This window comes from Marmota marmota, unplaced genomic scaffold (genome assembly GCF_001458135.2).
Source record: "Marmota marmota marmota unplaced genomic scaffold, marMar, whole genome shotgun sequence".
Classification (NCBI taxonomy): Eukaryota; Metazoa; Chordata; class Mammalia; order Rodentia; family Sciuridae; genus Marmota; species Marmota marmota.
In genome coordinates this window covers 36,686,527-36,713,883 of record NW_025999977.1, presented here as the reverse complement: position 1 = coordinate 36,713,883, position 27,357 = coordinate 36,686,527, and the positions used below count along the sequence as shown (strand labels likewise).

The 27,357-nt window shown below is 45.9% G+C and overlaps 1 protein-coding gene across 1 annotated transcript; it reads right to left on the bottom strand.

Annotated features, from left to right (window-relative positions):
• Nucleotides 1-577: 577 nt before the first annotated feature.
• Capn14 (calpain 14) lies at nucleotides 578-26,753 on the bottom strand. Its single transcript, XM_015479483.1, is given in 22 exon segments — nucleotides 578-604; nucleotides 2,424-2,479; nucleotides 2,850-2,966; nucleotides 3,565-3,643; nucleotides 4,232-4,300; nucleotides 5,795-5,859; nucleotides 8,972-9,029; nucleotides 10,427-10,483; nucleotides 10,976-11,012; nucleotides 11,923-12,128; nucleotides 14,220-14,228; nucleotides 14,701-14,864; nucleotides 15,873-16,039; nucleotides 18,113-18,187; nucleotides 20,844-20,929; nucleotides 22,302-22,364; nucleotides 22,954-23,128; nucleotides 23,517-23,653; nucleotides 23,786-23,904; nucleotides 24,719-24,788; nucleotides 26,528-26,626; nucleotides 26,628-26,753. Coding segments are annotated over 22 exon segments (2,061 nt in total).
• Nucleotides 26,754-27,357: the final 604 nt, after the last annotated feature.

Genomic DNA, 27,357 nt, shown 5'->3' with positions numbered 1-27,357 from the left:
GGCCCCAGGTGCCACAGCCAGCACTTCCCACCTGGATCCAGTCAATTCTCTTATTTTCTATGTTCATGACAGCCTGCTATGTCCCTAACTCCACCCCAAAGAGTAGAAACTTAGCCTATACCTCTACCAATTTATAGATATCTAAGGATACGGCATTCCTTCTTCAAACCTTGAAACCTAGAGTGTTATCTCAAGTGTGATGATACCTGGTGCATGTAAGGTCATTTAAGTGGGACAGCCATGAAGTGTCCCATAGAGACTAAGCCCACCAGGCCCACAGTTGTATTGCTCAGGTCATGTCAGGTAACATCTCTGATGGTGGCAAGGTTATGGTCACAGGGAAGGACAGCTGGACTTAACAAATCCAATGCAATCTTTGCCACCTTCCTTTCCTTTCTGCATGTTGACCATCCAAAGGGGAGAGCTGCAGGAGAGAAATCTTCCCAGCTGAGAAGGTGACGGCTGGTGCACAGTCCTGAAGAACAGTAACTGGGGTGAGTGAGGGTTAGTCTCAGCCAAAGGTACCGGTGGACCATATGCAGAGTCTGTAGTGAGGGCAGACAAGGTTCCAGACTTCTCAGGAATACAGGGTCATCATCAGCCACTGGATACGAAGGGAAAGCAAGTCATGATCAGTTCACCCCATCTGACTTGAAGCCCCTCTCCCTGACTCCTGGGGAGTCATGGAGATGGGACATTAATGGATGGTTTAGCCCGAGGGACCACACCACCTGGTAGTAAGTATAAATCAACCTGAAATATAATCAACCTTGACTTCTCACGGTGCCTGTGAATGATGACTGTCAAGATCCAGGCTGATTTTGTATTCAATTCTCAATGAATTTTTCCCCCTTGACAACTGTGGCATGCTCACACATTGCAGGTGTACAAGCCGATGGGGTAGCAGACATCATTAAAGCATTTTCTATGTGTTTACAATTATGGTCCCTCTGATCTCTCATTGAGGGGATGTCTGGAGAAACAGAGCAATGCATCAAAATGACACTGCTGCTGATGAAGGTGATATTAATGAAAGGACCAGTGGTGTCAGAGAAAGCTTCATGGGGCAATGAAGCTGCACCCCACACGCACATCAATTACTGGAGTGACTATAAGGACACGTATGCTTAGGACCTCTCTATATCTTCGAATATAGGATATAAAGTAGACATTTGAGATCAAGGAAGAAATCTCAGCTTTTACTGGGGCCTTTCTAAGCAGCTCATATGGAAAAAGTGTTAGAGAATAAAAAGAACAGGCGACTCAACTCCAGACCCCAACATCCTTGCAGTGAACACTCGCTAGGACCAGCTCACAGCAGGTCCTTGATAAAGCAGAGCATTTTGAAGGATCAGAGGAGATAATTGGTGTCATGCATTTGTTCGTCTTCTCCTAAACATGTCCCCTTCTTCATTCAACAAACATTTGTCAAGCACCTACTATGTGTGAAGCACTAAATGAGATTCAGAAAAAGGTCACAAGGACAGTGAATGCAGTGCCTGAACTTGGGGTAGAGCAGTTCCAGCTCTTCAGTGAGATTTATTTCTGGCCTTCAAGTTTTGCCCGATCTGACCCTGACCTTGAGACTCACCTTGAGCCAGTTCCTCTCACTCTCTTCTCTACCCAGAATTCCACACACTGATCCATTCAGCCAACGCCTTTCCTTGCCAGAATACTCCCTGGCTGGCTCCTTCTTGTTCTTGAGGTTTCAGCTTCAATGCCACCTCCTCCAGAGAGGCCTCATGGAGTGCTCTATGGAGACTAGATCTCTCATTACTGACTGTGCTGGAGTTCACTGCTAGACTCAGTTCCTCACCCATCTCTGGGTTCGTGGTCTGCTATCTGCCATGTGGCATGAAAGAGGAGGAGGCTATTTGCCGGTCTGTTGAAATGGACTTGGCCATGTGACTTGCTTTGATTGACAGAAGGAGCTGCAAGGAGTGGTGTGTCAGATCAGAGCCTTGGTCTTGGAGCCTTGCGTGTTAAGCTCTCTTTCTTGTACTTCTGTCTTTGTCCTCAGAAGGCCAAGCCTGGTCAGAGTTTCCTCAATTGAGGTGTCCCAGCAAAGCTCCTAGCCAGCCTGCAGAAGTATGGACAAGCCAGCTGAGACCCTCTGGCTCCCAGTCATGTGGCTTGGGAGCTAAATAAATGATTGTCACACATTGTTGAAAATTTATGGGGTTATCACATGGCATTGTTGTGATCAGAGCTAGTCACTCCCCGGTCCCTTCAGACATACCAGATATTAAGTGGGTACTTTGTAAAGATTTCATAAATGAATAAATAAGTCCATAAATGCAGTGCCCAATCCCAACACAATAGAATGAAGGGCCCCCAGAACCCTTCTACTTCATAAGAGCCTGGGCCTGCAAGGGCCACCTTTACCTAACCAAAGACTGCTGGCTTCTTGGGGGAAGTCTTACCTCGGGCTTCTGGAGGTATATCCCTTTGCCATCTTGGGTTAAGTTTTGGAAGACATCTGTGAAAAATACAGCAGAAAGGAACACAGCTACTTTGTGTGTGTGTGTGTGTGTGTGTCGGAAACATAAACTAGTTCCTTCCATACCTCCCCATACCTTAACCACATCCATGCTGAAAATGCAAGGGAAACCAATTTCCACCTACATGTACCCACACATGGCCACACTTCTTATAAAAGAAATACCTCAACCCTTTGCCTCTGGAGCAAGGCAGGGTGTGAATTAGTTTAGACTGGCACATGACCCACAGTCCCAGGGCTCCCCAGCCTCTTGTTTCTGGGCTGGCACTATGCTCTCTTGAGCTTGAACTAGGGACAGGTGGGCAACCATGGACATGAAGAGAAAGCCCCTGGTCCCCCACTCACTTACTCTCCATGTTCACTGCACACAGCATCAAGTGGACAAAGCTGACAAAATCAATCTGAAGTCTGGGGCCACCGTAGCGGAGGAGCATCAGCTGGCAGACGTCGTCCCCGAGCACGATTCCTGCATTAAGCACAGGCTCCCATGCTGAGTGCTGGGGCTCTGGGACCCTGTCCCCATCCATCCCTTCACTTAAGGGACTTGAATCCTGAGAGCATGGAGATCTTTTTTAATGTCATTCATTTCAAATCTTCTAATTATTTAATCAATTAATTTCATCTCCATTCCCCATGCCTGCCCCTTTAGGCCACAAGCATGGAAATCTTTTTATCAAGTGGTCATTGGCCTCCAAGGCAGGAGGCAGACTGCTTAGTACTCAGACTTAGCATTCAGTGCTTGACTTGGTAATCCTGGGGCCCAGGATTCCTGCATTAAAACCCCAAGCAAGTTCTTTAACTTCTCTGATCTTTAATTTCTTCCTCTGTAGGGTGGATTGAACAGGGTGTTGTTGACGATTAAATGAGAGACCAGATGTGCCAATCCTTGATAAATCTTAGCTACGATCATAACAATCAGAATAATCAATGTTTTTGATACTTGCAGATCCACACCTGTGAGCCTCTGCATTTGGGGAGCCACTTCAGAATGTCATGGGACCCCTCCTCCCTGCCTGGGGAGTGGGCACCTATGCCGGCACCAGCTCCTCCGTTCCTCTGCTTACCTGCCTCCATCACGGCAGCCTGCAGCTGCACCCAGTCCAGGAGTCCTGACCTGCTACTGTCTTGCTTGTGGAAAACTTCCTGCAAAGAACCAAAACCGAAGGCTAAGGAAGGCAGGCACGCCCAAGCACCATCTGAGCCCCTACGTGTGCCAGTGTCAGAGCCGCAGGGGGACTGCTAGGCTCCTATCATCTCACATTATTTACAGGTTCTGAAAAAGACCAAGGTCTTCTCATGGGGTATGGACAGTCTGGGTGTGGGTCAATGTGCTTGATTTAAGTATATTTTTCATACTTTGAAGTGGTTCTAACTTCATGACTCAAGAAAAAAGTGAGAGAGTTTTAAGTAATGACTGAAAGCGTAGGGAGAAGCCAATTTCGGAAGCACACCTTGCTGAGGATGTTGGACTTACTCTGAAAGCAAACGGGGGTCTTTAAAAGCTTTTTGCAAAGAAGCAACCTGATCAAATGTGTGTCTTAGAAATCAGGAGACTGCTGCAGCAGGCTGTCTGAGTTTGCGAGAGAGGAAGAGCAAGTACTCACTGCAGGAAGAGCAGAGAAGATGTGGCAAGTGTTCAGGTATAAAGGAGAGAGAAATATCTTACGTAGTGTTGAAGAATTGCCATTTTGTACCATTCCCCAGAGGAGTATGGCTGGGGCTTGTCCTTACCTGGTACAGCATCAGCTGCTTCCACAGGCTCCTGAACTCCTGAATGCTCACAGTCCCTGATGCATTAAGCTGACAACAGGTCAAGGTGAACTCTGGCAGGACAGCACTGCATCCTTGGCTCTGGAAACACTAATGGGCCCTCTACAAGCAGTATACAATTTGTGGATGGCCCCGTTCAAGGTCCGATGTCCCTACCTGGCCTCCCTTTACTGGCCAGTCCAGCCTAGCTTTCCCTTGCCCTTACTAGGAAAGGACAGAATGAGCCATGGCACAGTGGCTTTGGAAGAAGTGATGATGTCGAAAGTGATGACAACAGCCATCATTTAGTGAAGCAGGATATTTTATCATGGCCAATTGGATGTGATTTAAATAAAATCCAGTAACTTTTTCTCGTTAGAGTTAAAATCAATGTACGGAAGAACTTAGGCACAAGATGGCTAAAGCTGCTTCTTTTACTTACTCGTTTTTTGAAAAGTTAAAAGCAAAATGGGTGACCTTGTAGACAATGTCAAAATACCCAGGCATCAGAGAGACTGGGTCAAAACACCACCATACACCTTCTCTGGGCCCTCCCATGGCTAGCACTGAGTTGCATGCTTTCCCTGTGTTATGCACTTTACGCCTTGTGGCATTAGTTCCCCCATGGTCTAGAAGATGAAATGAGCTCCCCTTTCCCCCCTGAGCTGGGGACCAGGATGGAACCTGTCCCGCTGCCTGTACCATCCTGCACCACCTCTGAGTGTCTGCAAAGACAGTTGTTTTCACAAAATTCGTCAGACGATCCGTTCTCCGCCTCTCTGCAGTATAGATGATCAAACTTTGATTTAACTGTCCACTTGGAAAGTCAGAATGTTTGCTAGGAAAATCACAGGGCTCAGAACGAGGAAAGCCGAGATCCTGCATCTCTTTGACTTCCCTGCACTCTGGTTTCCTGATATGTAAATTGGGCAGCCACTGCCCATCACCAGAGGAAAGACTCAGAGCCCTGTGGCTCTTGCCTTCTCTTATGAATGCTGGAGAATGACTACTAGGCAGCACTCTGCAGCTGCCTCATCCTTACTCTCAGGAAATAAGATATGTTTGGGGGGTTTTGTTGGTACTAGGAATTGAACCCAAGACCTTGCATTTGCTAGGCAAGTAGTCTACCGTTGAGCTATACCCCCGGCCGATTTTTATTTTACTTTTTAAAAAATTTCATTTGCTAAGTTGTCCAGGCTGGTCTTGAACTTGTGATCCTCCTGCCTCAGCCTCCTGAGGGTTAGGATCACGGGCATGCGCCACTGCACCCAGCAGATTATTGTTATTGATAGTTAATAGATGGCAGTTCTGACCTCAGCACATTACCTGAGTTATCTATTTGTATTTTTACACCAACCCTACAGAGTAGGTTTTAATACCCTCTTAACTGTATCAGATGTGTACCTGATGTGCAGGCATGATGAGACTCAGTGATTGTCCAAGATCAAACAACTAGCAAGGGCCTGGGTGGGGATACAAACCTGGACAGGATGAGCAAAGATCTCGACCAGCAGCACACACCCACCCACAAACCTGAAAAGATACGTCCAGGAGGGCCAGGATCCCCTGGCAGGCATCAAAGCTGAAGAAGGGCTGTTTGCTCCCCAGACGTGCAGGAAGCAAAGGAGTTTGTATAGGGGAGGGCTGGCCTAGGACTGCAGCCCTTTTTCTGAACAGAAGGAGGCAGTACTGCCCAGGGCAGCCAGAGATTCTGTTGACACCATGTATGTAGGGTGGAAAAGAGTAAGGAGAGAGCAGCGGAGAGACTGGGGACCTGGCTGGGCTTTTTTTTACATTGTGGGAGAAATGAACATACGCTCTGCATCTAGGGAGGGCCAGGATCATAGCCACAGACTCCCAGACCTGAAGGAGAACTGAGAAGCCTGCTGGTTCAAGTTCCCACCCAAACTGGGGGATTTTCTCCTCAGGTTTCACGATGGCTGCTCCGTCAAGGATGAGTGCTCACCTTTCCACATAGACAGAGCTTCCAGAGAAACTTTTTGAATTTTTTTTGAGTCCAAAGGATCCTCCTGTAATATTCACTCACTGGCCAAGTTCTGTCTCCAGAAAAGCATAAAATGATGTTTGTCTCCTCTGTGACTTCTCCCATCCCTCTACACACGATCATATCCCCAACTATTGTTCAAATGGAATGGTTTCTAAACCCTTGTCATCCCTTTCTCGAGCCTAGGCTTTGCCAGTGTTCGTCTAAAATATGACACCAAGACTTGAACACATTCCTCTGATGCAATTTGATTACAGTGGGCCTATCGTTTCCAAAGTTCTCAGTCAGCATTTCCCAAATTATTTTCCAAGGGAGATGTTCTGCAGAGAGTTTTGTGATCATATATATAATTTGTGTCTATAGCCCCTTTCCTCCTTTCACCAAGCACCTTGGCCAATATTGAAATTATGTGTTTATTGTCCTTAAAGAAAAGGGAGATAGTAAAACACCATGTCCCTGAATGCCCCCTTTCTGTTCCCCAAAACCTAGCCAAGTTAAGGGAACAGTGAGGGAGACCCTGGGCTGGTACATCCAGATCCATGTTATCTTGAAGGACATTGGTTTTCTCTTATACACACTGGGAACTAGGGCAAGTTAGTGTTATCTGTAGAAAGCTACTTTCTTGCATGTATGCCAGGATAATTGCTCTTTGGGATGTTGATCATGTAAGCAAACTAAGAAAACTAATGCTGATGGTATCAGTGCTTCTGCAGTCTAACAAAACCCCTCTCTCAGTGGCAACTGGGGGGCGAACTGGGGGCATTATGGAGAGGATACCTGTCACTCACACAGGTGCTGCCACTGGAAAAAGCATCATGAGGGACAGAGGCACTCTTTTCTGGACCTATATCATGAGGGATGGAGGCACTGTGCTTGGCAAGGCACCTAGAGGGACAGAGATGCTACCCGTTCAGGATGTCACCACCAAACTCCTCTTGGAGCAGTCACTGATCTCTTGTAAACATTCCCCAATAAATCATAAATCTCTCATGTCCCGTGCAGGCACTTTCTTGGGCCTTGAAGCAGCCTACCCAACTGGCCTGACACACCTGAGCTGTGGACAAGATAGTGTGACACAGAATTTCCCAAGTTTCACTGACCACAGAAATGAACTCCTTTCACTTCCTAGAATATTTACTAAAACCACTTAGTTTCTAACGTTACTTGGAGAACAATTTCATAAACACAGATCTAAATTCTTCCATTAAATGGAGCTGAATTTGCATTAGCTTATTTAGCAGCAAGTTGAGATTATTAGTTCATAAGTTGGAGGTCAACTAAATTAACCAAATATCTCTCACAAACTGTCACCCACACAAAAGAAAAACAAAGAGGTCTTTAGAAAGTTAGGAACCTGCGCAACTAATTTTTTTTTAAAAATTAAAATGCCAGTGTTTTATTAAAATGGCATCCTAATTACATTTCATCCTTTTTGCTTTGGGCCCAGTGTATTGAGAAAGTTCTGGATTTTTATTCTCCTGTCTATTATTTAGGTGATTCTTTCCAGCTTGGCACCATCTGCAGATGCACTGACCCTACATCCTATGTCTTCTTCTAAGCCATTGGTTAAAGTTAGGGAAATAAAAGGATTCTCCTTTAGACATCTAAAATACACATAGATTTTCACCAACAATAAAGAATTATTTCTCTTGTTGTAAATTTGCATAGCTGTGGGGATGGTGTTAAGACTTCTGAATAGGTCTAGCATTACTATTTTCCAACTCACATTGTGGGCGATTTTACCAAATATTTTGTCAAAACCTATAGTAGTTCTCTGACAGAAAGTTCCAGAAATTCTCTCATAAGACTAAACAAAAGCAATTTGTTCACACATTTTTAGGAAAAGTGTTTTGCCTACTTGCAATCAAGACACTTAAAAATGGCACGAGCCATTTCTTTTAGTTGATTTTTCTAGAATCAGCATAGAATTTTTTCAGGGGTCTCTGGTGTTCTAGAACATCTAAAGTCTTCCTTTCTGGACCTTTCACTGATAAGTAAATTAGACTTTGAGAAAACATCTGGAAACTATTTCAAACCTTGAGACATACCCTGGACAGAAATTTGTGTAGGTTCAGAATCTTGGCTTCATATAAAGAGGCAATCAAATATCTTAGATAGAAAATACTCATTAATCATTTGTTTTATCTTTCTTACTCTGAAGTTCAATTGCCTCCCTGCAGAAATCAGTGTATTTCCTCCATGGTCTTCTTGTTCCAAATATGTATATGCAATGTTTTTGTATGGACTTTAAGCTGTCCTAATAATTTATCCTAGACATCATATGAAAGCTCCCCTCTGCAATCCTCCTAGATGATATGATGTATTATTCCAGATTTTTGTAGCTTGCTTAATTTAAATATGAGTTTATCAGAGAGTTCCCTGGTAGTCTAGTCAATAATTAATATTTATAACCCAGGTTGAAGAAATGGAATTGATATGCCAAGAAAGGAGTTCTTCTTTTCAAACTAGCAAAATGGGGAAAGGTCTTCATTTTCATAGCCATATACCTCTACACACCCAAACTAAGCAAAAAATAAGTACTTCAAAGCTCTACTGCTTTGCCAGACCACAAAACCCATCCTGGTGTCAAACATGGTTGCCAGGTGAGACCGGCTTTCACTGATTCACACATGCCACCAAGCCAAGAGAAACAGAGATGGAATATCAAAAATGTGTGTCCCCTTGTGAGTCCTACTGGATGACTCTAAGATACTTACTTGACCAGGTCATTCGGTTCAGGATCTTCTGCAGTTGAATAGCATTTATTTCTGGATACTGAATGGAAAGCAGAATGGAGAGAGAAAACCATTGTTCCTGAACACTCCTTAGCAGAGGGGTCACAAGCTATTGGGGCTGGGAACATCCTGTCCTGCATAGGTTCAACATGGTATATGTACCATTTCTGAGCAGAAATAAGTGACACCATTATATCGTACACAAGGATTGTGGCCAGACATGTAATTAAATCTTAGGTTTTATAAAAACTTTACAATGCTCTTTGACTGGTTGCCAAGTCCAGAGCACACCAGCAGGGCAGAACCCTTAAGAAGCAGGTTTATAGGGAGCAGTGATTCTCTGTGGAAGTATTTTAGAATGTCAGCAATTTGCTTTGAATTTTGTTCTTCACAAAAGCTCATCAGCCAAAATTCTAGATTTAAATTTTAGAGTTTTTATTAAAATTTGACTTTATAAAATATCAATGAAATGTAAGTATCATACACTTGAATTCATAAAATTTATGCATAGTCATAATGTACAATGTTTACTCTGTGTGTATGTGTGTGTGTGTGTGTGTGTGAGTGTGTGTGTGTGTGTTATATGTTTGGATTCACTATTAGATTTCATTTGATTAAAGCACTGCAGCACAAAATGTTTAGAAACCCTGGCTATGGAGGAAAACCTTTATAAACACTACATATAAGATTCCAATTAATCCTCTTTGCTTTGCCCGTGACTAATTGATCTAGCTTCCAAGAATAGATAATCATCTTAACTACTTCTAGAGACAATGCCTCTTCACACTCATCTAAAATGTGAAGACTTTAGTAGAAAGTAGCAGGCGAGGGATGTTATGGTTTAGATATGAGGTGTTCCCCAAAAGCTCATGTGTGCAACATACAAGAAGATTCAGAGGTGAAATGATTGGGTTATGACAGCCTTGGTCTAATCATTGCATTATTCCATTGATCTGAATTAACTGGGCAATAACTGTAGGCAGGTGGGGAGTGATCGGAGGAGGTGGGTCACTGCCTTTGGGGTTTATATTTGCTCCTGGTGAGTGCAGCGCTCTCTCGCTCGCTCTCTCTCTCTCTCTCTCTCTCTCTCCCTCCCTCCTTCCTTTTGCCATGTCCTGAGCTGCTTTCCTCTACCTCACTCATCTGCCATATTGTTCTGCCTCACTCCCAGGCTCAGAACAATAGAGTCAGCCATCTATGGACATAAACTTCTGAAACCATGTGCTCCAAATAAACTTTTCCTCCCTTAAGTTGTTCTTGTCAGGTATTTTGGTCATGGTGAGACAAAAGCTGACTACAACAGGGAAAGAAGAAGCCTTAAATCACATTTTACATATAGCATCAAACAAATACAAGCCCACATTTCATAAAATTTTATGCTCTACTTTATCCCCGCCCCCTCCTTCCACCCCTGCCCAACACCACCAGTCAACTAACCTTGGCAAAGAATTTGGTGAAGAATTCATTCTGCTCTTCATTTTGTTCTACTATTTCCTGTAGGAACAAAAAAAAAAAAAAAAAAGAGCTGTATAAATAGACTCTCCTGCAAACATTATTGCCTCAGGGCTCCCAGGCTTCTGAAATTGACCTTGCATTGTCTTAAATTTTGCAACACAGCATTCACAAACATCTCTATTGCTCTGGTTCTCCCTGATGCTGGGGAAGTAACAAATAGCAAAATGAGCCAAGGAAACACCAGGGAGAGAGAAGCAGAAGCAGAGAAAGTATAGGTATCTCCCATGCCCCTGGAGCACTGGGCCCTGGATGATGAGAACCCAACCAGAAGGACAATTATCTAATAATTTCTTGGTGCAAAAACAGCTGACATGGGCACTTTGAGAGCACAACAGATGACATATACCTTTGCCATAGAGCAGGGAAGCAGGGTACACAGATATTTGCTGACCCTTTACCAGGACGAGAGGTGCCCACCACCCTGACACTGAAATAGGCCCCGTCGTGTGGACTTCCAACCAGACCTCTCACCTTAGAGTAGACCACCCTGGAATTGTTGCCAAGTTCACTGAGGAAAGAAAAAGACAGAGAGTTTCCTCTGGGGGATCATCTTGGGAACCTCTGAACCAATATTGGCCCTCCTGGGGGAGCTCATCTTCCAAGTTCTGTAGCTGAAGTGCCATGCAGTCCTACTGGGCTCACATCTCTCACCTCCCACATTCCCTTGAAGTGTCCAGTCCGGCCATAGGGCATAGTTCACCTCTCCTAACTCCCCTAACCTCCTCTAGCAACCCCTACTTATAGTTCAAAACTCAGTGGTCTGGTCTGGCAGTGAGCCTAAGGTCAACTCAAACTATTATGGCCACGACATAAAAAACAAAACAAAACAAAGCACCTGGTATTGAAAGACTATCACATTAAATCAATCACAGGCAAAATATTAAGTTTGGTTGGGATGAATCTGTGTAGATTCAACTGCATACTAGTGGCGGCTGAGCCAGCTAATGAATGACAACCACCCTTCATCTGAACAAGCCCTGTGCCTCTCTCAGGAATCATCCCTCCCTGAAGCCATCCCTGCTCCCCCAGGACTGTGGAGTTCAGCTCACATACCTTTCTCTGATACTCCTCTAGCCTCTGAGCATAGAAATGTTTATACTTAATATATTGCAATATCCATGACGGCCTATATGTCTGGGTCCTTACCAGATCTTCAACTTCACAAGGGCATGGGCTATGTCTGCTCTATCTTTTTATCTCTGACATTTAAGCATGGTTCTCATCCCGTTCTATTCCATGGTTGGTGGAAGGAGAGTGGAAGGGGATGGCCTCTAAATAGAGAGCCACCGTGGTACCCAGCTTTCCTTCTCTCTCTCTCATCTTAGCAGCAGAGACTCCCCATTCACCATCTCCAGCCTTGTCCTCTTTGCCTGAAATGGCCCTACCAGGCCCTCGCAGGCCCCAACCTGAGTCCTTACTACAAGATGTGCTTCCTGGAGAAGAGTCTGAGGAGAAACTCCGACTCCTGGTGGGCCTCAGATGCACAGGGCACGATGAGGTACGTGCCTGGTTCCAGCCACAGCTCCTGATTCACTTCCTTTTCTTTAAGGAACACCTCAGGCCAGCTCAGGGGAGCATTTGCCCAGAAGAACTCAGCGGGCAGTTTCCTCTTGTCATTATAGTGCTGTGGGTGGGGAACAGAATGACACCAGTGGAGGTGATCACCCAGGGCTGGTGACCAGGCCTGGGGCCCTCTTTCAGGAGCCAGGACTGAGGTGGCCTTTGATCAGGCAAATCCCGTTACCCCAGAGGAGGATGAGGCTGAAGGGTGAGGAGGATAAGAACTAGAACGTTCTGGGGGCACCTTTGCTGGAACTCCAGCAGGGGCTGACGTGAGTTGATTTGTCCCCATGCCTGCAGGCTCCATTTCACCATCCAGGAGTTCAGGCTCAGTCAAGGTAAGTCATCTGTCCTGGAGAGTCCCATTCAGGACAGCTGAGTTCCAATGTTCTTTGTACACTCTATGTTGCCTCCATGTATGTGACACAATCTCAGGGTGACCGAGATATGACTAGTGGTCACAGGTGCAGCTGGACCATCACCATCCCTCCACCTGCAGCACAGCAGCTACGTACAGATAGCTGGACATGGCAGGGTCACCCCAGCCGAAACAGCCTCAGAAGAGGAGAACCGCATGGGAACTCTGACCCGAAGCAGCTCTCTGGATCTCACATTGCCTGGGCATGTGCTTTGTTATCTGCTTTTCTTTCTTCTTCCCCTACCTCTCTTTATTTTTAGTTTTTACTTCCTCTCCCCTTTGTCCTCACTCAAGGCTATGGAGAAAGAAGAGGTCCAGGATCATGCCTTGGGTTTACATATAACTGCTAACAAAGACATCACCCATCCAACACAGACCCGTTCAGCAGATTTCACCTGGGGCTGGGGAAACAAAATACATCACTTTATGATACATGTTTTCTTTTTCAGATAATGAGAACCAGAGAACCATCCAGTTGCCCTCTTTGCTTTATCTGCTAGGAATCTCAGAGCTTAACTTTATAATCCGCCCTCATCGCTGTTCTGGGTTTAGTTTTTCTTGTATGATGGACTGCCTTCCCTCATTCCCTTATGACTTTTTTCTTGCCTTTTTACTTTTATAACTGGTTTGCAGTTTTCATTTGTTTACACTTTTTATTGTAAATTGACCAAATTCTATTTAGACTGTAAGTTTAATATAAATAGGCAACTTTTTAAGTTTAATAGGCAACTTTGGGAGTACTCAGTGTTCCGGCGGGAGGGAAAAACAAACAGAAAACCAAAAACATGACCCAATGCAAAATGGATTCTTTATAAAAGTCCTTTTGCTTGATTCAGTCCAACAGGAGAAAATGAGGGCTTCACTCTTGTTTTCTTGGAAAACAAAACAGTAGCTGCCACCCTCCCCTGCTGGAGTCCCTCAGGCTTCTTCTCTGATGCCTCCACAATGCCTCCAGGTGATTCTTGTCCCCCTGTCCATTTCCCCAAGTTGCTTCTGCTGCTGCTGCTATTGTTGCTGTTGTTGTTGTTGTTGTTGTTATTATTATTATTATTATTATTATTATTATTATTAGGTACCAGGGATTGAACCCAGGGGCACTCAACCACTGAGCCACATCCCCAGCCTTTTTTTGTATCTTATTTAGAGACAGAGTCTCACTGAGTTGCTTAGCACCTCACTAAGTTTCTGAGGCTGGCTTTGAACTCACCATCCTCCTGTTTCAGCCTCCCAAGCTGCTGGGATTAGAGGCATGCGCCACCATACCCAGCTCCCCAAGCTTTTATCCCTTGTCCCTGAGTAGGTGGGCTGTGTGGTCTCTTGATGTCCCGTATGTTTTAGGTCTATTTTATTATGAGCTTTATAACTCAGGCAAGATTGTCATTTATCATCCTTCCTAGGCTGTGACAGCCTTCAATATTAGCACTAGGTATTTATGCAGAGATTTAATGAATTCTGAAATTTATTGGTTCTGTGCTGGGCTGAGATCTCCTTATAGAAGTGTAAGGATTTCTCAGGATCCTCAGACAAAAAAAGAATAGCAGATGCTCTTTACTTACACACACATGCACACACACACACACACACACAGACACACACACAGAGTTGGCGTTATCCAGACATTCTCACAGCTTCTTGTATAGGATGCTACAGTCAAAACCAATCTCAAAGTGGCTTAGTCACAAAAAATGGCATCAGTCCAAACTAGGGCTTCTGGTCAAGGTCAAGTGTGGACCTCACCTTGCTCACCTGGAAAACAAAGAAAGATTTGGTTAGGCAGTGAAGGACCCCAAACCCTGATGAAATCTGACACAGAAGACACCCCTCAGGGGTCCCTTCCCTTCCTTGGGCACTTCGATCCCTGGTGGGAAATTGGGGGAAAGCCTTGGGGAAGGAACCCCAGGCTGCTTGGGAGAGGAAAGGAGCCAACATTGTCTGCACCATCTATGAGCCAGGCACTGTGAAAAGTGCTACCACACAGTCTTCTTTTATGCAACCTTTGCATTAACTTCGTGGCCCCTATTTGGCAGGTGGAGAAACTGATGTTCAAGTGCGAGGAGGTGGCTTGTTCTAGATTACATATTACTAAGTAAAGCACCAAGACTTAAACCCAGTCCCAAGGACAGGGACAAATAGCTAAAAGGACAAGGACCAGGAAAAAGTGGTAGCTGTTGGAGACCCCACGCTGGACCTCACACTCTAGGCCCCAGAGGCCACCTACTCTGAACACGTAGAAGCCAATGGCCAGGCGAAACTTCGGGTTGCGGCACCTGTGCCTGGGCTTCTGCAGCAGGGACACTAGCAGGCTGCAGGTTCTCAGGGATTGCCTCCCCTCCTCAGGCCTCCAGATAGACAGCAGGAACTGTGGATTTTTCCAAAATGTATCTGGGCAAAACACAGCAAGGTGAGAACAGGACTCTGGTTCTGCTGGCGTCTGCCTTCCCAAACCACTGAGAGGTGCACAGTCTGAGGACACCTTCACCAGGCTTCACATCTGAGGTCCATCTGGACAGAGTGGAGACCCTTCATCCTCAGCTCTACGTCCCATTTACCCCCTGCTCCTCTACCTCAGGTTCTCCTACACGTACCTGCCCAGAGTTGTTCCTATGCTGTCGCTGCTTTGCCCGGCAAAGCCTGGCCCAGATATCATGCCCCATGAACAACTGCTGCTTAAATAAGCGACTGTGTTAACTTGCTGAGAAGAGCATGCCCAAGATCCCAGGAGCCTTCATGATTTAGCAAGGGTGAAGCCTTAGCATAAGGGCAGATTTAGTCATTGGGAATATGGTGGCGGGAAGGGAACATCAGAGCTAAAGGTACCCTGCCCCTCTGAGATCAGACGCAGAGGTCTTCTCTTCAAAAAGGAGGCTCGCCACTTCCATCATAGAAGAAGAGACATGGTCACCAACCTCCCATCTCAAGAATTTAGGCACATTTTTCTCCTCTAACTGAAGAGTCCAGGAGTCCTGGTTGTGTGTTGCCTACCAGACTCTAGTGGGGAGATACCTGGCTGTGATTACTGTACCAGTCCTGCCCTTCCTGGAGCGGTTACTTTGATGCATCAGTGCTCTTATCCCAAAACGGAAGAAAGATTTCACCCACTCAGTGACCACGCCTGTGTGCCTGTGTCCCCTTGGTGTGGATTAGAGGGGGCATCACTTGGGAAAGATGCAGACCCATAGCTGAGAGCTTGACAGAGAGGACTGTACATCTGTGCAAACTGGGACCAAAGGTGCCCCCTCTTCCCTGCGGACATAGCCCAGGACTAGAGTGGGCAGCTGACAAGCACAGCCCCCTCCTCCTCAGCCACATGTGCAGGGCTCAGTCTACGGGACCATCTGCACGGGCTCCCCCACCCGCCATCCCCAATCCAAGAGCCCAATGTGTGCCCACCTTGCCACGAGGACTTCATCCGGCCTCCAGCTGTGCTCCCTTTCTCCCATCTCCCTTCCTGCATGGTGTACATCCACTTTTGGCCCACCTCGAAGCTCAACAGGCCTGGGGTCAGTTTGCAGATGACCAGAAGCACAAAATGTGCTTTAAAGTCCTGCAGGGACATCCTGGAGAAGAAGAGGAAACAGCACAGACAAGTGAGATGATGCCCTGTCCTAAGGACACACATCAGGAATGGGGCCTTGGTCTGGGCACCCCACCCTCTCTCAGACCAAGGCCCTGTGTGGGAGACCAACCTTACACGTGCCTGAGTACACTCCCTGGCTGGGTGCTGAGGCTCTCAGTTGCAGAAATGTGGCAGAACTTTTCCCACCCTTCTTGGCTGCAAGGGTCGGTGTCTCGTGCATGGGTGTGCTTGCTACAGCCCCATGGGTGAAGCTATGCTCACCTGTTCCTTTGTAATATAACCCCTGCCCTGTTTAGGATAGAATCTTCCATGGAAGTGCCTTGTGTGTGTCCCCTCCTCTTACTGTGCCCTTGGGTGTGGCCTACCCAGGTGTCAGTCAACCTGCTGACAATGGACATCATGAAGATAGACTCAGCCCCCTAAAACCTGACCCCTTGCCTCATTTGAATAGCTTCTCCTCAATAAAAGGGGTCAGCGAGTGCTCTTGCTGTCTCTCTCTTTCTGTGGACCTTTAAGGTCAGAGGAGCCGTCACGGCGACCCCAAAGAAAAAGGTATTTGTGTCTCTTGTGTGGTTATTTTGTGCAGCCCAGTTAGCCCAGTTTAACTGGAGTGACCCCTGAGCCTTTTAGTCGCAAGAACAGAAACCCAGCAGCCCTGTCCTCCAGGCTCTGTGCAGAGCCCAGCTGGCCTTGGAGGCAGGAATGGGGTGAGCCTGATCCATGTGATGGTCCATCAGGGGAAGTGGAGCCCCAAGAAGCCCATGCCCTCTGGCTTTTAGCATTGTTAATATTGAAGATGATGGTCCCGCTTCTGTGTGAAAGTGACAAAAGCCAAACGGAGGTGTTCTCAGCTAGTCAATTGACTGATGGTGTTCAATAGGCACAGTGTAGGTGAGTGCCCGGTTATTAATCAAGATCTTCACCTTCACATGCTAACTGTGAGCTGAGTCCTGCTACATAGGCTCTCTGGGGCTCAGTTTGCTTATCCGCAGGGTAGAATGACAGGATTTACAGGGCTCTAGAGCTCAGCAAAAGACCTTCGGCAGTGAGGACCCCACAGCAGTGTGGACGGGTAAGGGGAGAACACCAGTCCACGGGACATGGGTGGGGTAAATAGAAAGGGTGGGAAACAAAGGTGGAGGGAGCAGAGGGGGCTCTGTGGGACTCTAGCAGCAGAAGGGCCCACTTGGGCTGTTTCGGGAGGTAGCTTTGGGGTGACGAGGTGTAGTGTGACTCTGCTCGGCAGGGTCCAGATCAGGGGGCCTGTCATTTGACGAGACTCTGTAGTGCATTCCATCTTCATCTCCTTTTCAGGACAGGAAAGATAAACCTTGTGTTGAGTGCATTGAGCAGAGAGCAAAATGGAGGCCAGAGAGGCCGCTGCCTCCCAGCCCTGCTTGAAGCACACGTTGGGCTCCATGTCAAAGATCCTTCCCTCAAAATGACATCTTCACCTGTTCCTAAAAAAGTTCAAGCTTTTTTTTTTCAAAATGCAGGTGCAGAACCCTAGGACCTGCCCTAAAATGACCTTAGAACCAAAGTCTCCAAGGGAGCTTAATGGAATCTGAGGAAGGAGAGCAGTGCCTGCTGGGCCTAGAGCAGAAGGGAGGGGTGCCATCAACAGTCACAGGACAGAGCAAAATTATCATCACCTTCCACCTGGACCTGCATACAAGACTCTGGCTGCAACCTGTCAACCCCATTTCCCTTAACCTTGGGATGCTTAAATTCCTCCCCTACTTGTGGATCAGGGAGATGAACTTGCTACCTGCCCCCTTGTCAGGTGGCCTCCAGTGAAAGGTCTTTTTATAAAAACTGGGAACCACAGAGTTGGCTTCTAGGTGTGCTGGGCAGTGAGCAATTGTTGAGTATTGTTCTGATCCCAGGGACTGTGACAGTGTATTTCCCTTTTGGCCCTGCTGGACTGGCAGCCCGTTAAGGGAGTGTGTCTTACTGACCTCTTTATATGAGATGCCTGGCATATATGAGGCACCCAGAAAATATTTGCTGAATGTAAGCCAGGGCATGTGTCCCAAATCCCCAAGTCAAATACCAGAATTCTCCATCATTATCTTTCCTCAGAAGCAGAAGCTTCTCCTTGGGGCTCAGCAGCTCCCATTTTCTCGAACTGAAAATAGAAAAGATACATTTTCATGAGGAATGACAAGATTGTGAAGAACATGCCAGAAATTCTTTAGTAAATGCTCGGTGGTGTCATTATTTAGTATTATTTTCAGACTGTTTTGCAGACAACTAAATCTTACAGTCTGCATTATGAGATCAACATGTAACATTAATCAATCACTTACTCTAAGCCAAGCACCAGGCTAGGCTCTTGATATACTTTATTTCATTTAAGGCTAGCATCACTTAAGGCTAACAACAACTTTGACAGAGAGACATTGATCTCCATTTTGGAGATCAGGCAACTGAGATTAAGAGAGATCAAGTCACTTGCTTGAAGTCACAAAACTCTTCAATGTCACAGCTGGCATTTGAGTCTGGAATTGCTTATTTTCAAAGCCCATCATATTAAACTTCTACTTCTGGCTATGAAGGAGTAAAACTGTCCTATATTAGCCTCCTACCATAAGCAACCAAAAGTGGGACAAAATATAAGAAATGATTTTCAGACATTGGGCAGTGGTCAGCACAGGATTGTGATCCTGGGAGGAAGGAAGCCATGGGCTGAGCTCTCACATCACCTGGGCTTCTTCCTGAGGGAGTTTCCGGGACAGTGATACAGGAAGTGGAATACAAAAAAGAACCTGTCAGTCCTGCTGAATGGAGAAGATAGAGTCTGGAGTTCCAGGAAACCAAGGCAGCTAAAATGTACTGGGCAAAGTGCCTGGAGGGAGTGGGGTGAGGAGAAGCTCCAGAAAACTTCACAGGGGTTCCCTTGAGCCTGTGCCTGAAATTTTATCTGTGCTTTCTTAAAATGAAACTGCATAAGACTGGTCTACAGACAGAACAATTCTCAGAGGTGACCCAGAGCCGGGAATCATGTGAACTTCCAACAGCTAGAGTTAAAAGACCCTTTTGAATACATAAAGTCTTTTACTAGAGATCCCAGAGGGTCTTCAAGTTAGTAGTGGAGTCAAATTATCACTGAAATAAAAGTTTCTCTTAACCTGCCCTACAAGTGCTTGAAAACTTCAAAGTATCCAAACCATCCCTAAACAATGTGACTACCTGGCAGAAAAATCCCAACTTTTTAAAAGAATACAATAGAATTCCACATTCAGAAACTAAAATTTACAATGTCTAGCACCCAATTAAAAAAAAATTTACTAGTCACATGAAGAAGCAGAAAAGTGATCCATGACCAGGAATAAAAACAGTCAGTAGAAACCAATGTAGATAGAATTAACAGATAATTAAGATGGAAATAACAGGTAAGCATGTGAAGATAGCTTTTATAACCATACTCCATATTCTCAAGGATGTAAAAGGAAATACAGACATAATGGGAGATGAAATGGGAGATTTGGAAAAGGAATTTCTAGAGCCGAAAAATATAGTATTTGAAATGGAAAATACACTGGATGGGATTAGCAGCAGATAAAACATTATGGAATAAAAGTCCCTATTTTTATTTAATCTTCACCACACCTCTAGTTCAGAAAAATTATGAAACTTGCCTTAGATGATATAGATAGAAAGTAACAAAACGATAATTTGACTCATCGCCTATCTCTAGTGTTAGTACTTGTCCTAGGAAGTGAACAATCACTACCAACACTATGATGATATATTTCTGTAGCACTTTAGAATTTAAGCATTTTGGGAGAGTGACATTTTTCCACATAGACTCAGTTCTTCTGTCACCTCTGCCAATTTATTCAAAGCAGCACATACTATTGGGGCAAAATTCAACCTGCTTTTCCAAGTCTTAATTTATTCATCTACAAAAATGGTCAAGTATAATGTAGATATGGACATGTTTGTGTACTCTGTAGTGTTACACAGGGTTAAAAATGGTAACTCTTCATAATGAGCAGAAGGACTCTCACACTTGGCCTCTCTTCCTATCTATTCCCTATACCCAGTCTGTTCGCTGTAAAACCCACATCTCCTTCAAGCTTCCTTAAGGCAAAAACAACCTAAATGTAGGCTTTCAGTCAGAATGCCCAGAGGTCACTAAGGTAACCAGACAGTAGCTATCAATTCAAATTTCTCTAACTTTGACTCAACAAGCACAAGAATGCATTGGACACTCCAGAGATAGAACACTAGACTAAGGTACCATAGACCTTCATTGAGTCATGCTATGTGACCGGAAGCAAATCTTCAACTAAGCATCTGTTTTTTCCATTAGTAAAGTGGAAATGCAGCTACAGACCTTATATAGCACTGTCTGGGGAAACTAAATAGGTAGTAAAAGATAAAAGGATTTAGCATAACTCTAGCAAGTCCTCAATAAACATTCACTTTAATTATTCTAATAAAACAGAAAGTGACTGAGGGGGCGGGGGCAGGATGGGGTTGTGGCTCAGTGGCAGAGCACCTGCATAGCATGTGTGAGGCACTGAGTTCAATCCTCAGTACCACATATACACAAATAAAAAATAAAGGTACATCAACAACTGAAAAATATTTTTAAAAAAGAAAAAGTGACCTATATACCATAAAGCATCTTTTAAATTGTGAGAGATGGAGCTTCACACTCTGAAAGCTTTCTAAATCCAGCCTAAGGCCAAAGGAAGCACACATCTGAATTTGTGTGCAAATGGCAGCCTCCTTTTTCACCTGTCTGATTCTTCCCATTCCCCAGCAGTCCAAACCTGTCACTCCAGTCTCCTTGCCATTCCACCTTCCCCCAGGGGTTCCGTAGTTTCACTAGATATTCGGGTCCATATTTGCAGGTCACCTACATAAAATGAGAAGCAGTTTAGTGGCTTGGCTAAGTGTCAAGTTTTTCAGATATCTGGGTGAGACTCAGACCTGCAGCTGAGAACTTGCAAAGGAAAATCAAAGACCTGAAGAGTTGGTACAGTAGAAAGTGGCCCTGCTACTTGCACTTGCTAGCTTGTGGGACCCAGAACAGATGATTTAACCTCCTGTCTCTCAGTTTCTGGATCTATAAAATGAAGCTAACAGTCACAGCTATGGTAGTGGCTTACATGGTGGATCCCCAAAGCATCTGACCACCTAGAACATGGGAATGTGATCCTGTTTGGAAGGATCTTGAGATGAGAGCATCCTGGATTAGGAAGTGGGTCCTAAATCCAAAGATTATCATTCTTGCAAGATAAGAGAAAGGGAGAAGACACCGAAGGAGAAGGTCACGTAAAAACAGAGGCAGAAATTAGATTAATGTAGCCCAACACCTAAAATAGTACTTAGCACACAGCAAGTGCTATATGAATTTGTTAAATAAATATGAAAATAAATGAAAGTTCATGGCTGTTGGAGATCAAGAAGTATGAAGTTACAAATGAGTTGAGTGCAAGAAATTTGAAACAGTCAAAGGAAAGTTTTGGGGGAGTCTGGCTCTCAAGAGAATGTCAGAGGATCTTAAAGATTTCTTATCTCCATGCTTCGCCCATGCAGTGTCCCTGCCCCACTAGAATGCCCTTCTCTTTCTTAGGGATCTACCCATCTTGTGGGAGCCAATCCATGCCAGCTCATCTGTGGAGCCTTTTCTGACTTCTCCCCAAGCCAACTGGTGAATGTCTTCTCTTCTGCTTCTGAGCCCTCAAAGTCTTCCCTGTATGCTCTCCTCTCTCCGTTTTTACTTTGCTTCTCTAACCTTCTCAGGTGTCCATATTTGACACTAAGCAATTTGTGGGCAGAGTGCCTGTCTGATCCTTCTTCTCAGTGCACAGTGAAGCTCAAATGATGAATATCAATCGGAGGAACCTGAGAGACTATTGGAGAGTAGCATGAGAGAAGCGTAACCTGGGAGGGAAGAACCGGGCCAAAGGCTGCCATCAGCCATCTGGTGAAGTGAAGCACAGCAGGGCTGATTAGCTAAGGGGTGACCCATTAGGAGAGGCTGAAATGATGCATTGGGAGTGGCAAAGCTTAGGCCCAACACTTTACCTCCGAAAATAGGTACAGAGTTACTGGGAGTCCACCACTAGTTTTGGCAAGCCCTGGAGGATCCACCAGAGACTTTATGCTTACTTTACTACAAGACTGGGCATAAATAGCATTCACCAAGATGAGTCAAGGCTTTGGTAAGAAGCCTTGGGAAAAGAGGAGGCTGAGAGGGATAAGAGAAACCTGGTTAACCCCACCTTCCTGATTCCTGTGAGAGTATAGGCATGACCATCCACCAGCCCATTCTCCTGCACTCTCTCCTCCTGCAAAGACAAAAGAGAGACCCCAGTCAGTCCTTAGTTGCGTGCAGCTTATTCCAGGAATCGTGGGAGGCCTGGAATGAACTTGGAGGGAGCAGCGGTTTTTGGAGAGAGAAGTAGAAGAGAATCAAAATGATGTGGTACATCACAGTTTTCAAAACTCTTCACCATCCATAGTCTCATTTGACCTTCTCAACAACAAATGAGCCACTTGGAAGTGATGATAACCTACATTTTACAGAGGACAAACTCAGATCAATTGCTAAGTCATTGTGTGAGGTTACACGGATCATTGAGGCAGGTCTGAACTGAGGGCTCTCTATTCTGGTTCTGAGTTCTTTTTTGTAGTTGAATTGGAAGTGGACGTCGCATGTAGTTGATATTTAATACCTCTCTTCTCTACACACCATTTTTATTCTACCACTGCCCTGAAGACTTAGCTCCACTGCCCTGGCTTGAAGATCAGGACTCTAGGCGGTATTGGATGGAAGCCCTGGGTCCCACGCAGGAGAGAGCAGTAGCAGGCAGATGAAGGGAGATAATGGGAGCAGGAGAGGCTGCCCTGTGCCACCTCACATCCCACTCTCACCCCTATACGAGTCTGGCAGCCAATGAGGGTTCTGCTGTAGGTGGTTTGGGTTAGGATGTCCCAGAGGTTGCTAGGGTCTTCTACCAGGTTGATGGTAGTTGTCACCCCTCCAGTGAAGTCCACAAAGGCTTCAGACACCTGTCCACATTGCAAGTCTTCATAGGAACCAGAAAGCCTGCCCAGAGAAGGAATTAACATGAGAAGGAAAGGTAAAGGGTATTAATACAATAGATGGGAGGGCCCAAATGAGCAGGGAACCCATTACTGGGTTGCTCTTTGGCACGTATCTGCCAAGCCTTCTTTCCAGCCCAGGATCAAAAGAAAGAATGTATATTAAGAGTTCCTGTCCCTTGTAAACCCCTCCATCCATTAGAGAAAGGTAAAATTCCTGACTACTTCTTCAGCTGACTCCTACAGAAAACACCTGAAGACGTTCTCACTTCTGCATTGGCTGAGCATCACACTTCATTAGCTTTACCTGATTCTACTCCCAGCCCTCAACACCGAGTGAGAGAAAAAAAAAAAAGAGAAGGGAGGGGGACTATTTCTAGTGGTTTTCTTACTTGGCATAGGCCTTTTCCAGAAGAGCTCCCCAGAACAAGTTCTTGTAAGTAGAGGAGACAAACACCAGCTGGCCAGCCTCATTCACGGGCAGACGGTCATCTACCACCACAGGAACCCATTTCCCAAAATGCCAGAACTGGAGGGAGAGAGCACCCACTGGTGAATGAGGACTGCCGAGGAAGATAGTCCATAGGCAAAGACATGGCTCTTCTATGAGCCCTGTTTTCCAATGGCCCTTTTCAGGCTGAGGAACCAGGAAGACACTCACCCAGAACTGGAAGATGCCAGCATAGTTCTCAGTGAAACTCTGATTCAGGGGAACAACCCGGCTCAAGATGTCTTGGTGCAAAGTCAGCGCATGCAAAGCAGCCAAGAACCAGCAGTCTCCTGCACCAGAGAGCACGCTATGGCTGTGGGAATCTGTGCACGCATGCACATTCTGCCAGCATCTTCGTGCGCCTACTGAGGATGTCTTGCGTGCAAAAAAACACCTAGTTCCAATTGCTATCCTCTCTGGGCTTAGCCTAGTTTAGGAGACGGGAATTATACACTAGGAAGGGGTACAGCGAAGGACCAAAGCAGGGGATAAGGAGCATTGCCTGTAATCCAAACTTGACCCCAATAATTGAGCCACATTATTGGATCAGCTTTCAGCTTCCTAAATGTGCCATCCTCAGGAATTTGGACCCAAACACAACCGACTTTTTCTAAATCCTACTGGTGATTGATCTATGTTCTTCTGAGAAAGTCTCACTTCTCCAGGACCCATTTTCCCATCTGCAAAATGGGTAACAATGTATTTGTGCCTTCCCTGAGGGCCAACAGTTGTTTCTATTTACTATTTTAAAAAGCCAAGTTGATGATAGCCCTGCTTGGACCTAATCTAGAGAGTCCAATAACTGGTGTCCCAAGGACTCCCTATGGGGAGTGAAATAAAGGGCTCATTTTTCTCAAACAAAATTTAGACCTGTAAACTGACACTGAGGATGATCTGGGGCCTGGGCAAAGTGTGAGTTTTCCACACATCCTGAGAGGACAGGTTTCTATAAACTTCCAGCACAGGACAGAGCTCATCCAGGTGCAGTTAGGTAGAGTCGCTACTGAGTGACATTTGCAGTTGGGATCTCTGGAGTCCCCTGCTTACCACCCCTGGCTTGGTGGGGCCAGGCTCGCAGGTGGCCAGGGCTGGGTACAGACTTACCTACAACTTCCTGGCACAAATCCATCCTTTTAGCCTTGGCAGAATAGAACTGGGGGTTGCTGTGCAGCTCCTAAAGGGATAGACAGAATTGTCATTATGTTCGAGAACAAGGAAACTCAGGAGCTACAATGACCATGTTTTCTCATTTCCTACAACTGAACTTCACAGGACAAAGATGAAGAATATATGTGAAATCAGTGCTGTCCCAGAAAAATCTTGGATATAGATTCTGTCCATTTTATTTCTAAGTCCTTCTTACAGCTCATAAAATTCAGAGTCCTGGAGAACTGTGTAGTCAGGGCCTGAGAGATAAGCCACCTCTTAGACCACTCTCAGGTTCACCCAGGTCCCCTCCAACTGGAAAAGGGGAATGTGAGAACTTACCCAATTCCCATCTCTTGGGGATTAATGACAGTAAGTAAGACCTGGTGTGAGAGTGTGAAATATACACTTGGTCTCCTTCCTCTTTCACAACATTTAGTTCCTAAAACCACTGAAATCACCAACAGGATGATGACTGTCTTTTGTATGCTAATGAGAAGACTGGAGTAGATTCAGGATGGGGGCTGATCTCTGGGAAAGACTAAGGGCACTTCAGCCTTACTCTCCTGGACTTCTAGGGAGTGAAGAGGGGCTGAAGGTTGAGTTGATCACCAAATGTAATGATCTACTCAATTGTGCCTTTGTAATGAAGTCGCTATTAACCCCCCAACCCTACCCCATACCCTGAAAGTCAGGGTTTGTGGAGCCTCTGGACAGCTGAACCATGAAGGTTCCCAGAGTGGGCACAGAAGCTCCATGACCCCTTCCTACATCCTCTCCCTGTCTCTTCCATCTGGCTGTTCATCAGTATCCTTTATAATATCCTTAATAATAAACACTGTGTTTCCCTGAGTTCCATGAATCTCTCTAGCAAATGAAGAGAACCCAAGGAGTGGATCATGGTAATACTGAGCTGTAGTCCAGGGTCAAAAGCACAGGTTATCCAAGGTGGGTGCCAACCTTACAAGACTGAGCCCTCCAATTCCCAGAAAAAGTCACAGATTCTGCAAGCAGGCCATGTCTGCCATGCTTCAAGACTAAGTGAGGCACCCCCTCAGAGACCTGGAATCTTGCACACATCAAGATCACCGACTACAAGTGGGGGTCCATAAGTGGGGTCTGCCTTACAGACAAGTCCCCAGGCTCCATGGACTAGAAGGTGTGTCAGGCAGTCCCTGCATGAGATAGACCCACATCTCTGTGTACCAAAACCAAGTACTTTAGGGTGAGTTTTCCTCTGCAACTTGCAAAGTTCCCTCCGGCATTCTCTGGGTGGGGTTGGGGAGCAAGGAACAGAGGAGCTCAGCTTGTGTGTTCCACTAACAGGGCAGTCTCTGTTTGGGCTAAAGCAGATAAGGAAACAGCTGGACTAGAATTGCTTATTTCCCTGAAACCCCCCAAAGCTATACGTTTCTAAAATTAGAAATCCTGGACAAAAGTGTCTCCATTTCCATTACATTCCTATAAGGGAATTCTGGGGGTGGAGGGGACTGAGCCCTCATCCTGTGAGATCCAATGCAAAGGCAGCGTAGATAATGTCAGAACTGGACTGAATCAGAGGACACTCGGCTGGTGTCCACTGAAGAACTACCTGGTGGGAGGGGGTCTTCCCTATAATTTGGTGTCAGAAGCATTTGCTGTGTTGAGTGGAGAGGAGAGAGTAGGAAAAGCCCTTTTATCCTGTGTTTCTTAGACCTGTTCTCCACTAGCCCCGAGCCCTGGGCACTGCCACATCTTGTGGCTGTTCCTGGGCCCTGCCGTCCTTACCGGGGGCCTCCTCCACTGCAGGTGCTGTGGCAGCTTCTGAAGCAGAGGCCCGCGGCCGATGGAGCTCTGGGTGGCCGGGAAGCTGCTGTCTTCAAACAAGACAGCGGTCCCTCAGGCAGCGGTCCCGCAGGGCCTCGTAGTCCTCTTGGGGTTGCTGCGAAGAGCCCCGCGTGGAGTCCTTCCACCCCTGCTTCCATCTGCCTCGGATAGATGGCCACACAGACATGGCAAAGCCCCTCGTGTCTTCAAGAACAGTCTCTGCTGAAACAAAGCGTGGACAATCAGTTTACTCCCTCCTGGGGAGGATGGAAAGAATGCGGCAGGAGAAAAGAGCCTGTGGGGAAAGGAGTGGGTGTCCTTGAGCATTGACTCAGGTGCTTAGGTCCTGGTGGGGGACCTGGGATCATAGACCCTGCCTCTGTGAAGGGCAGGGTCTCACCAGCCTGGGCCACCACCTGTGCCAATGTCGCAGGGGCAGCTTGGAGCTAGAAAGCAGGGAGAAGAGAAGCAAGAAGCTGAAGCTCAGCTCTGGGGCTCAGGGCCCAGGTGCCACGGGCCCGGCAGTGGGCAGCAATGGTGGCTGCCTGGTCAGTCCCACACACAGGGTTGTTGGCACACGTGGTCCCTCCGACTCCAATATCTTCCTCATTTTTCTATGCAAAGCCTCCTACATTTTTTTTTAAGTGAACTCCTTCTGTGAAGGGTTTTTTGTTTGTTTTTGCAAAGTAAAAGAAAACACACACAGGGATTATGTAAATATTAACAGTTACCTATTCTATGCTTTTCCTTATTAACAGAATTAGAGTTTCAATCACACAGTTATGAAATTT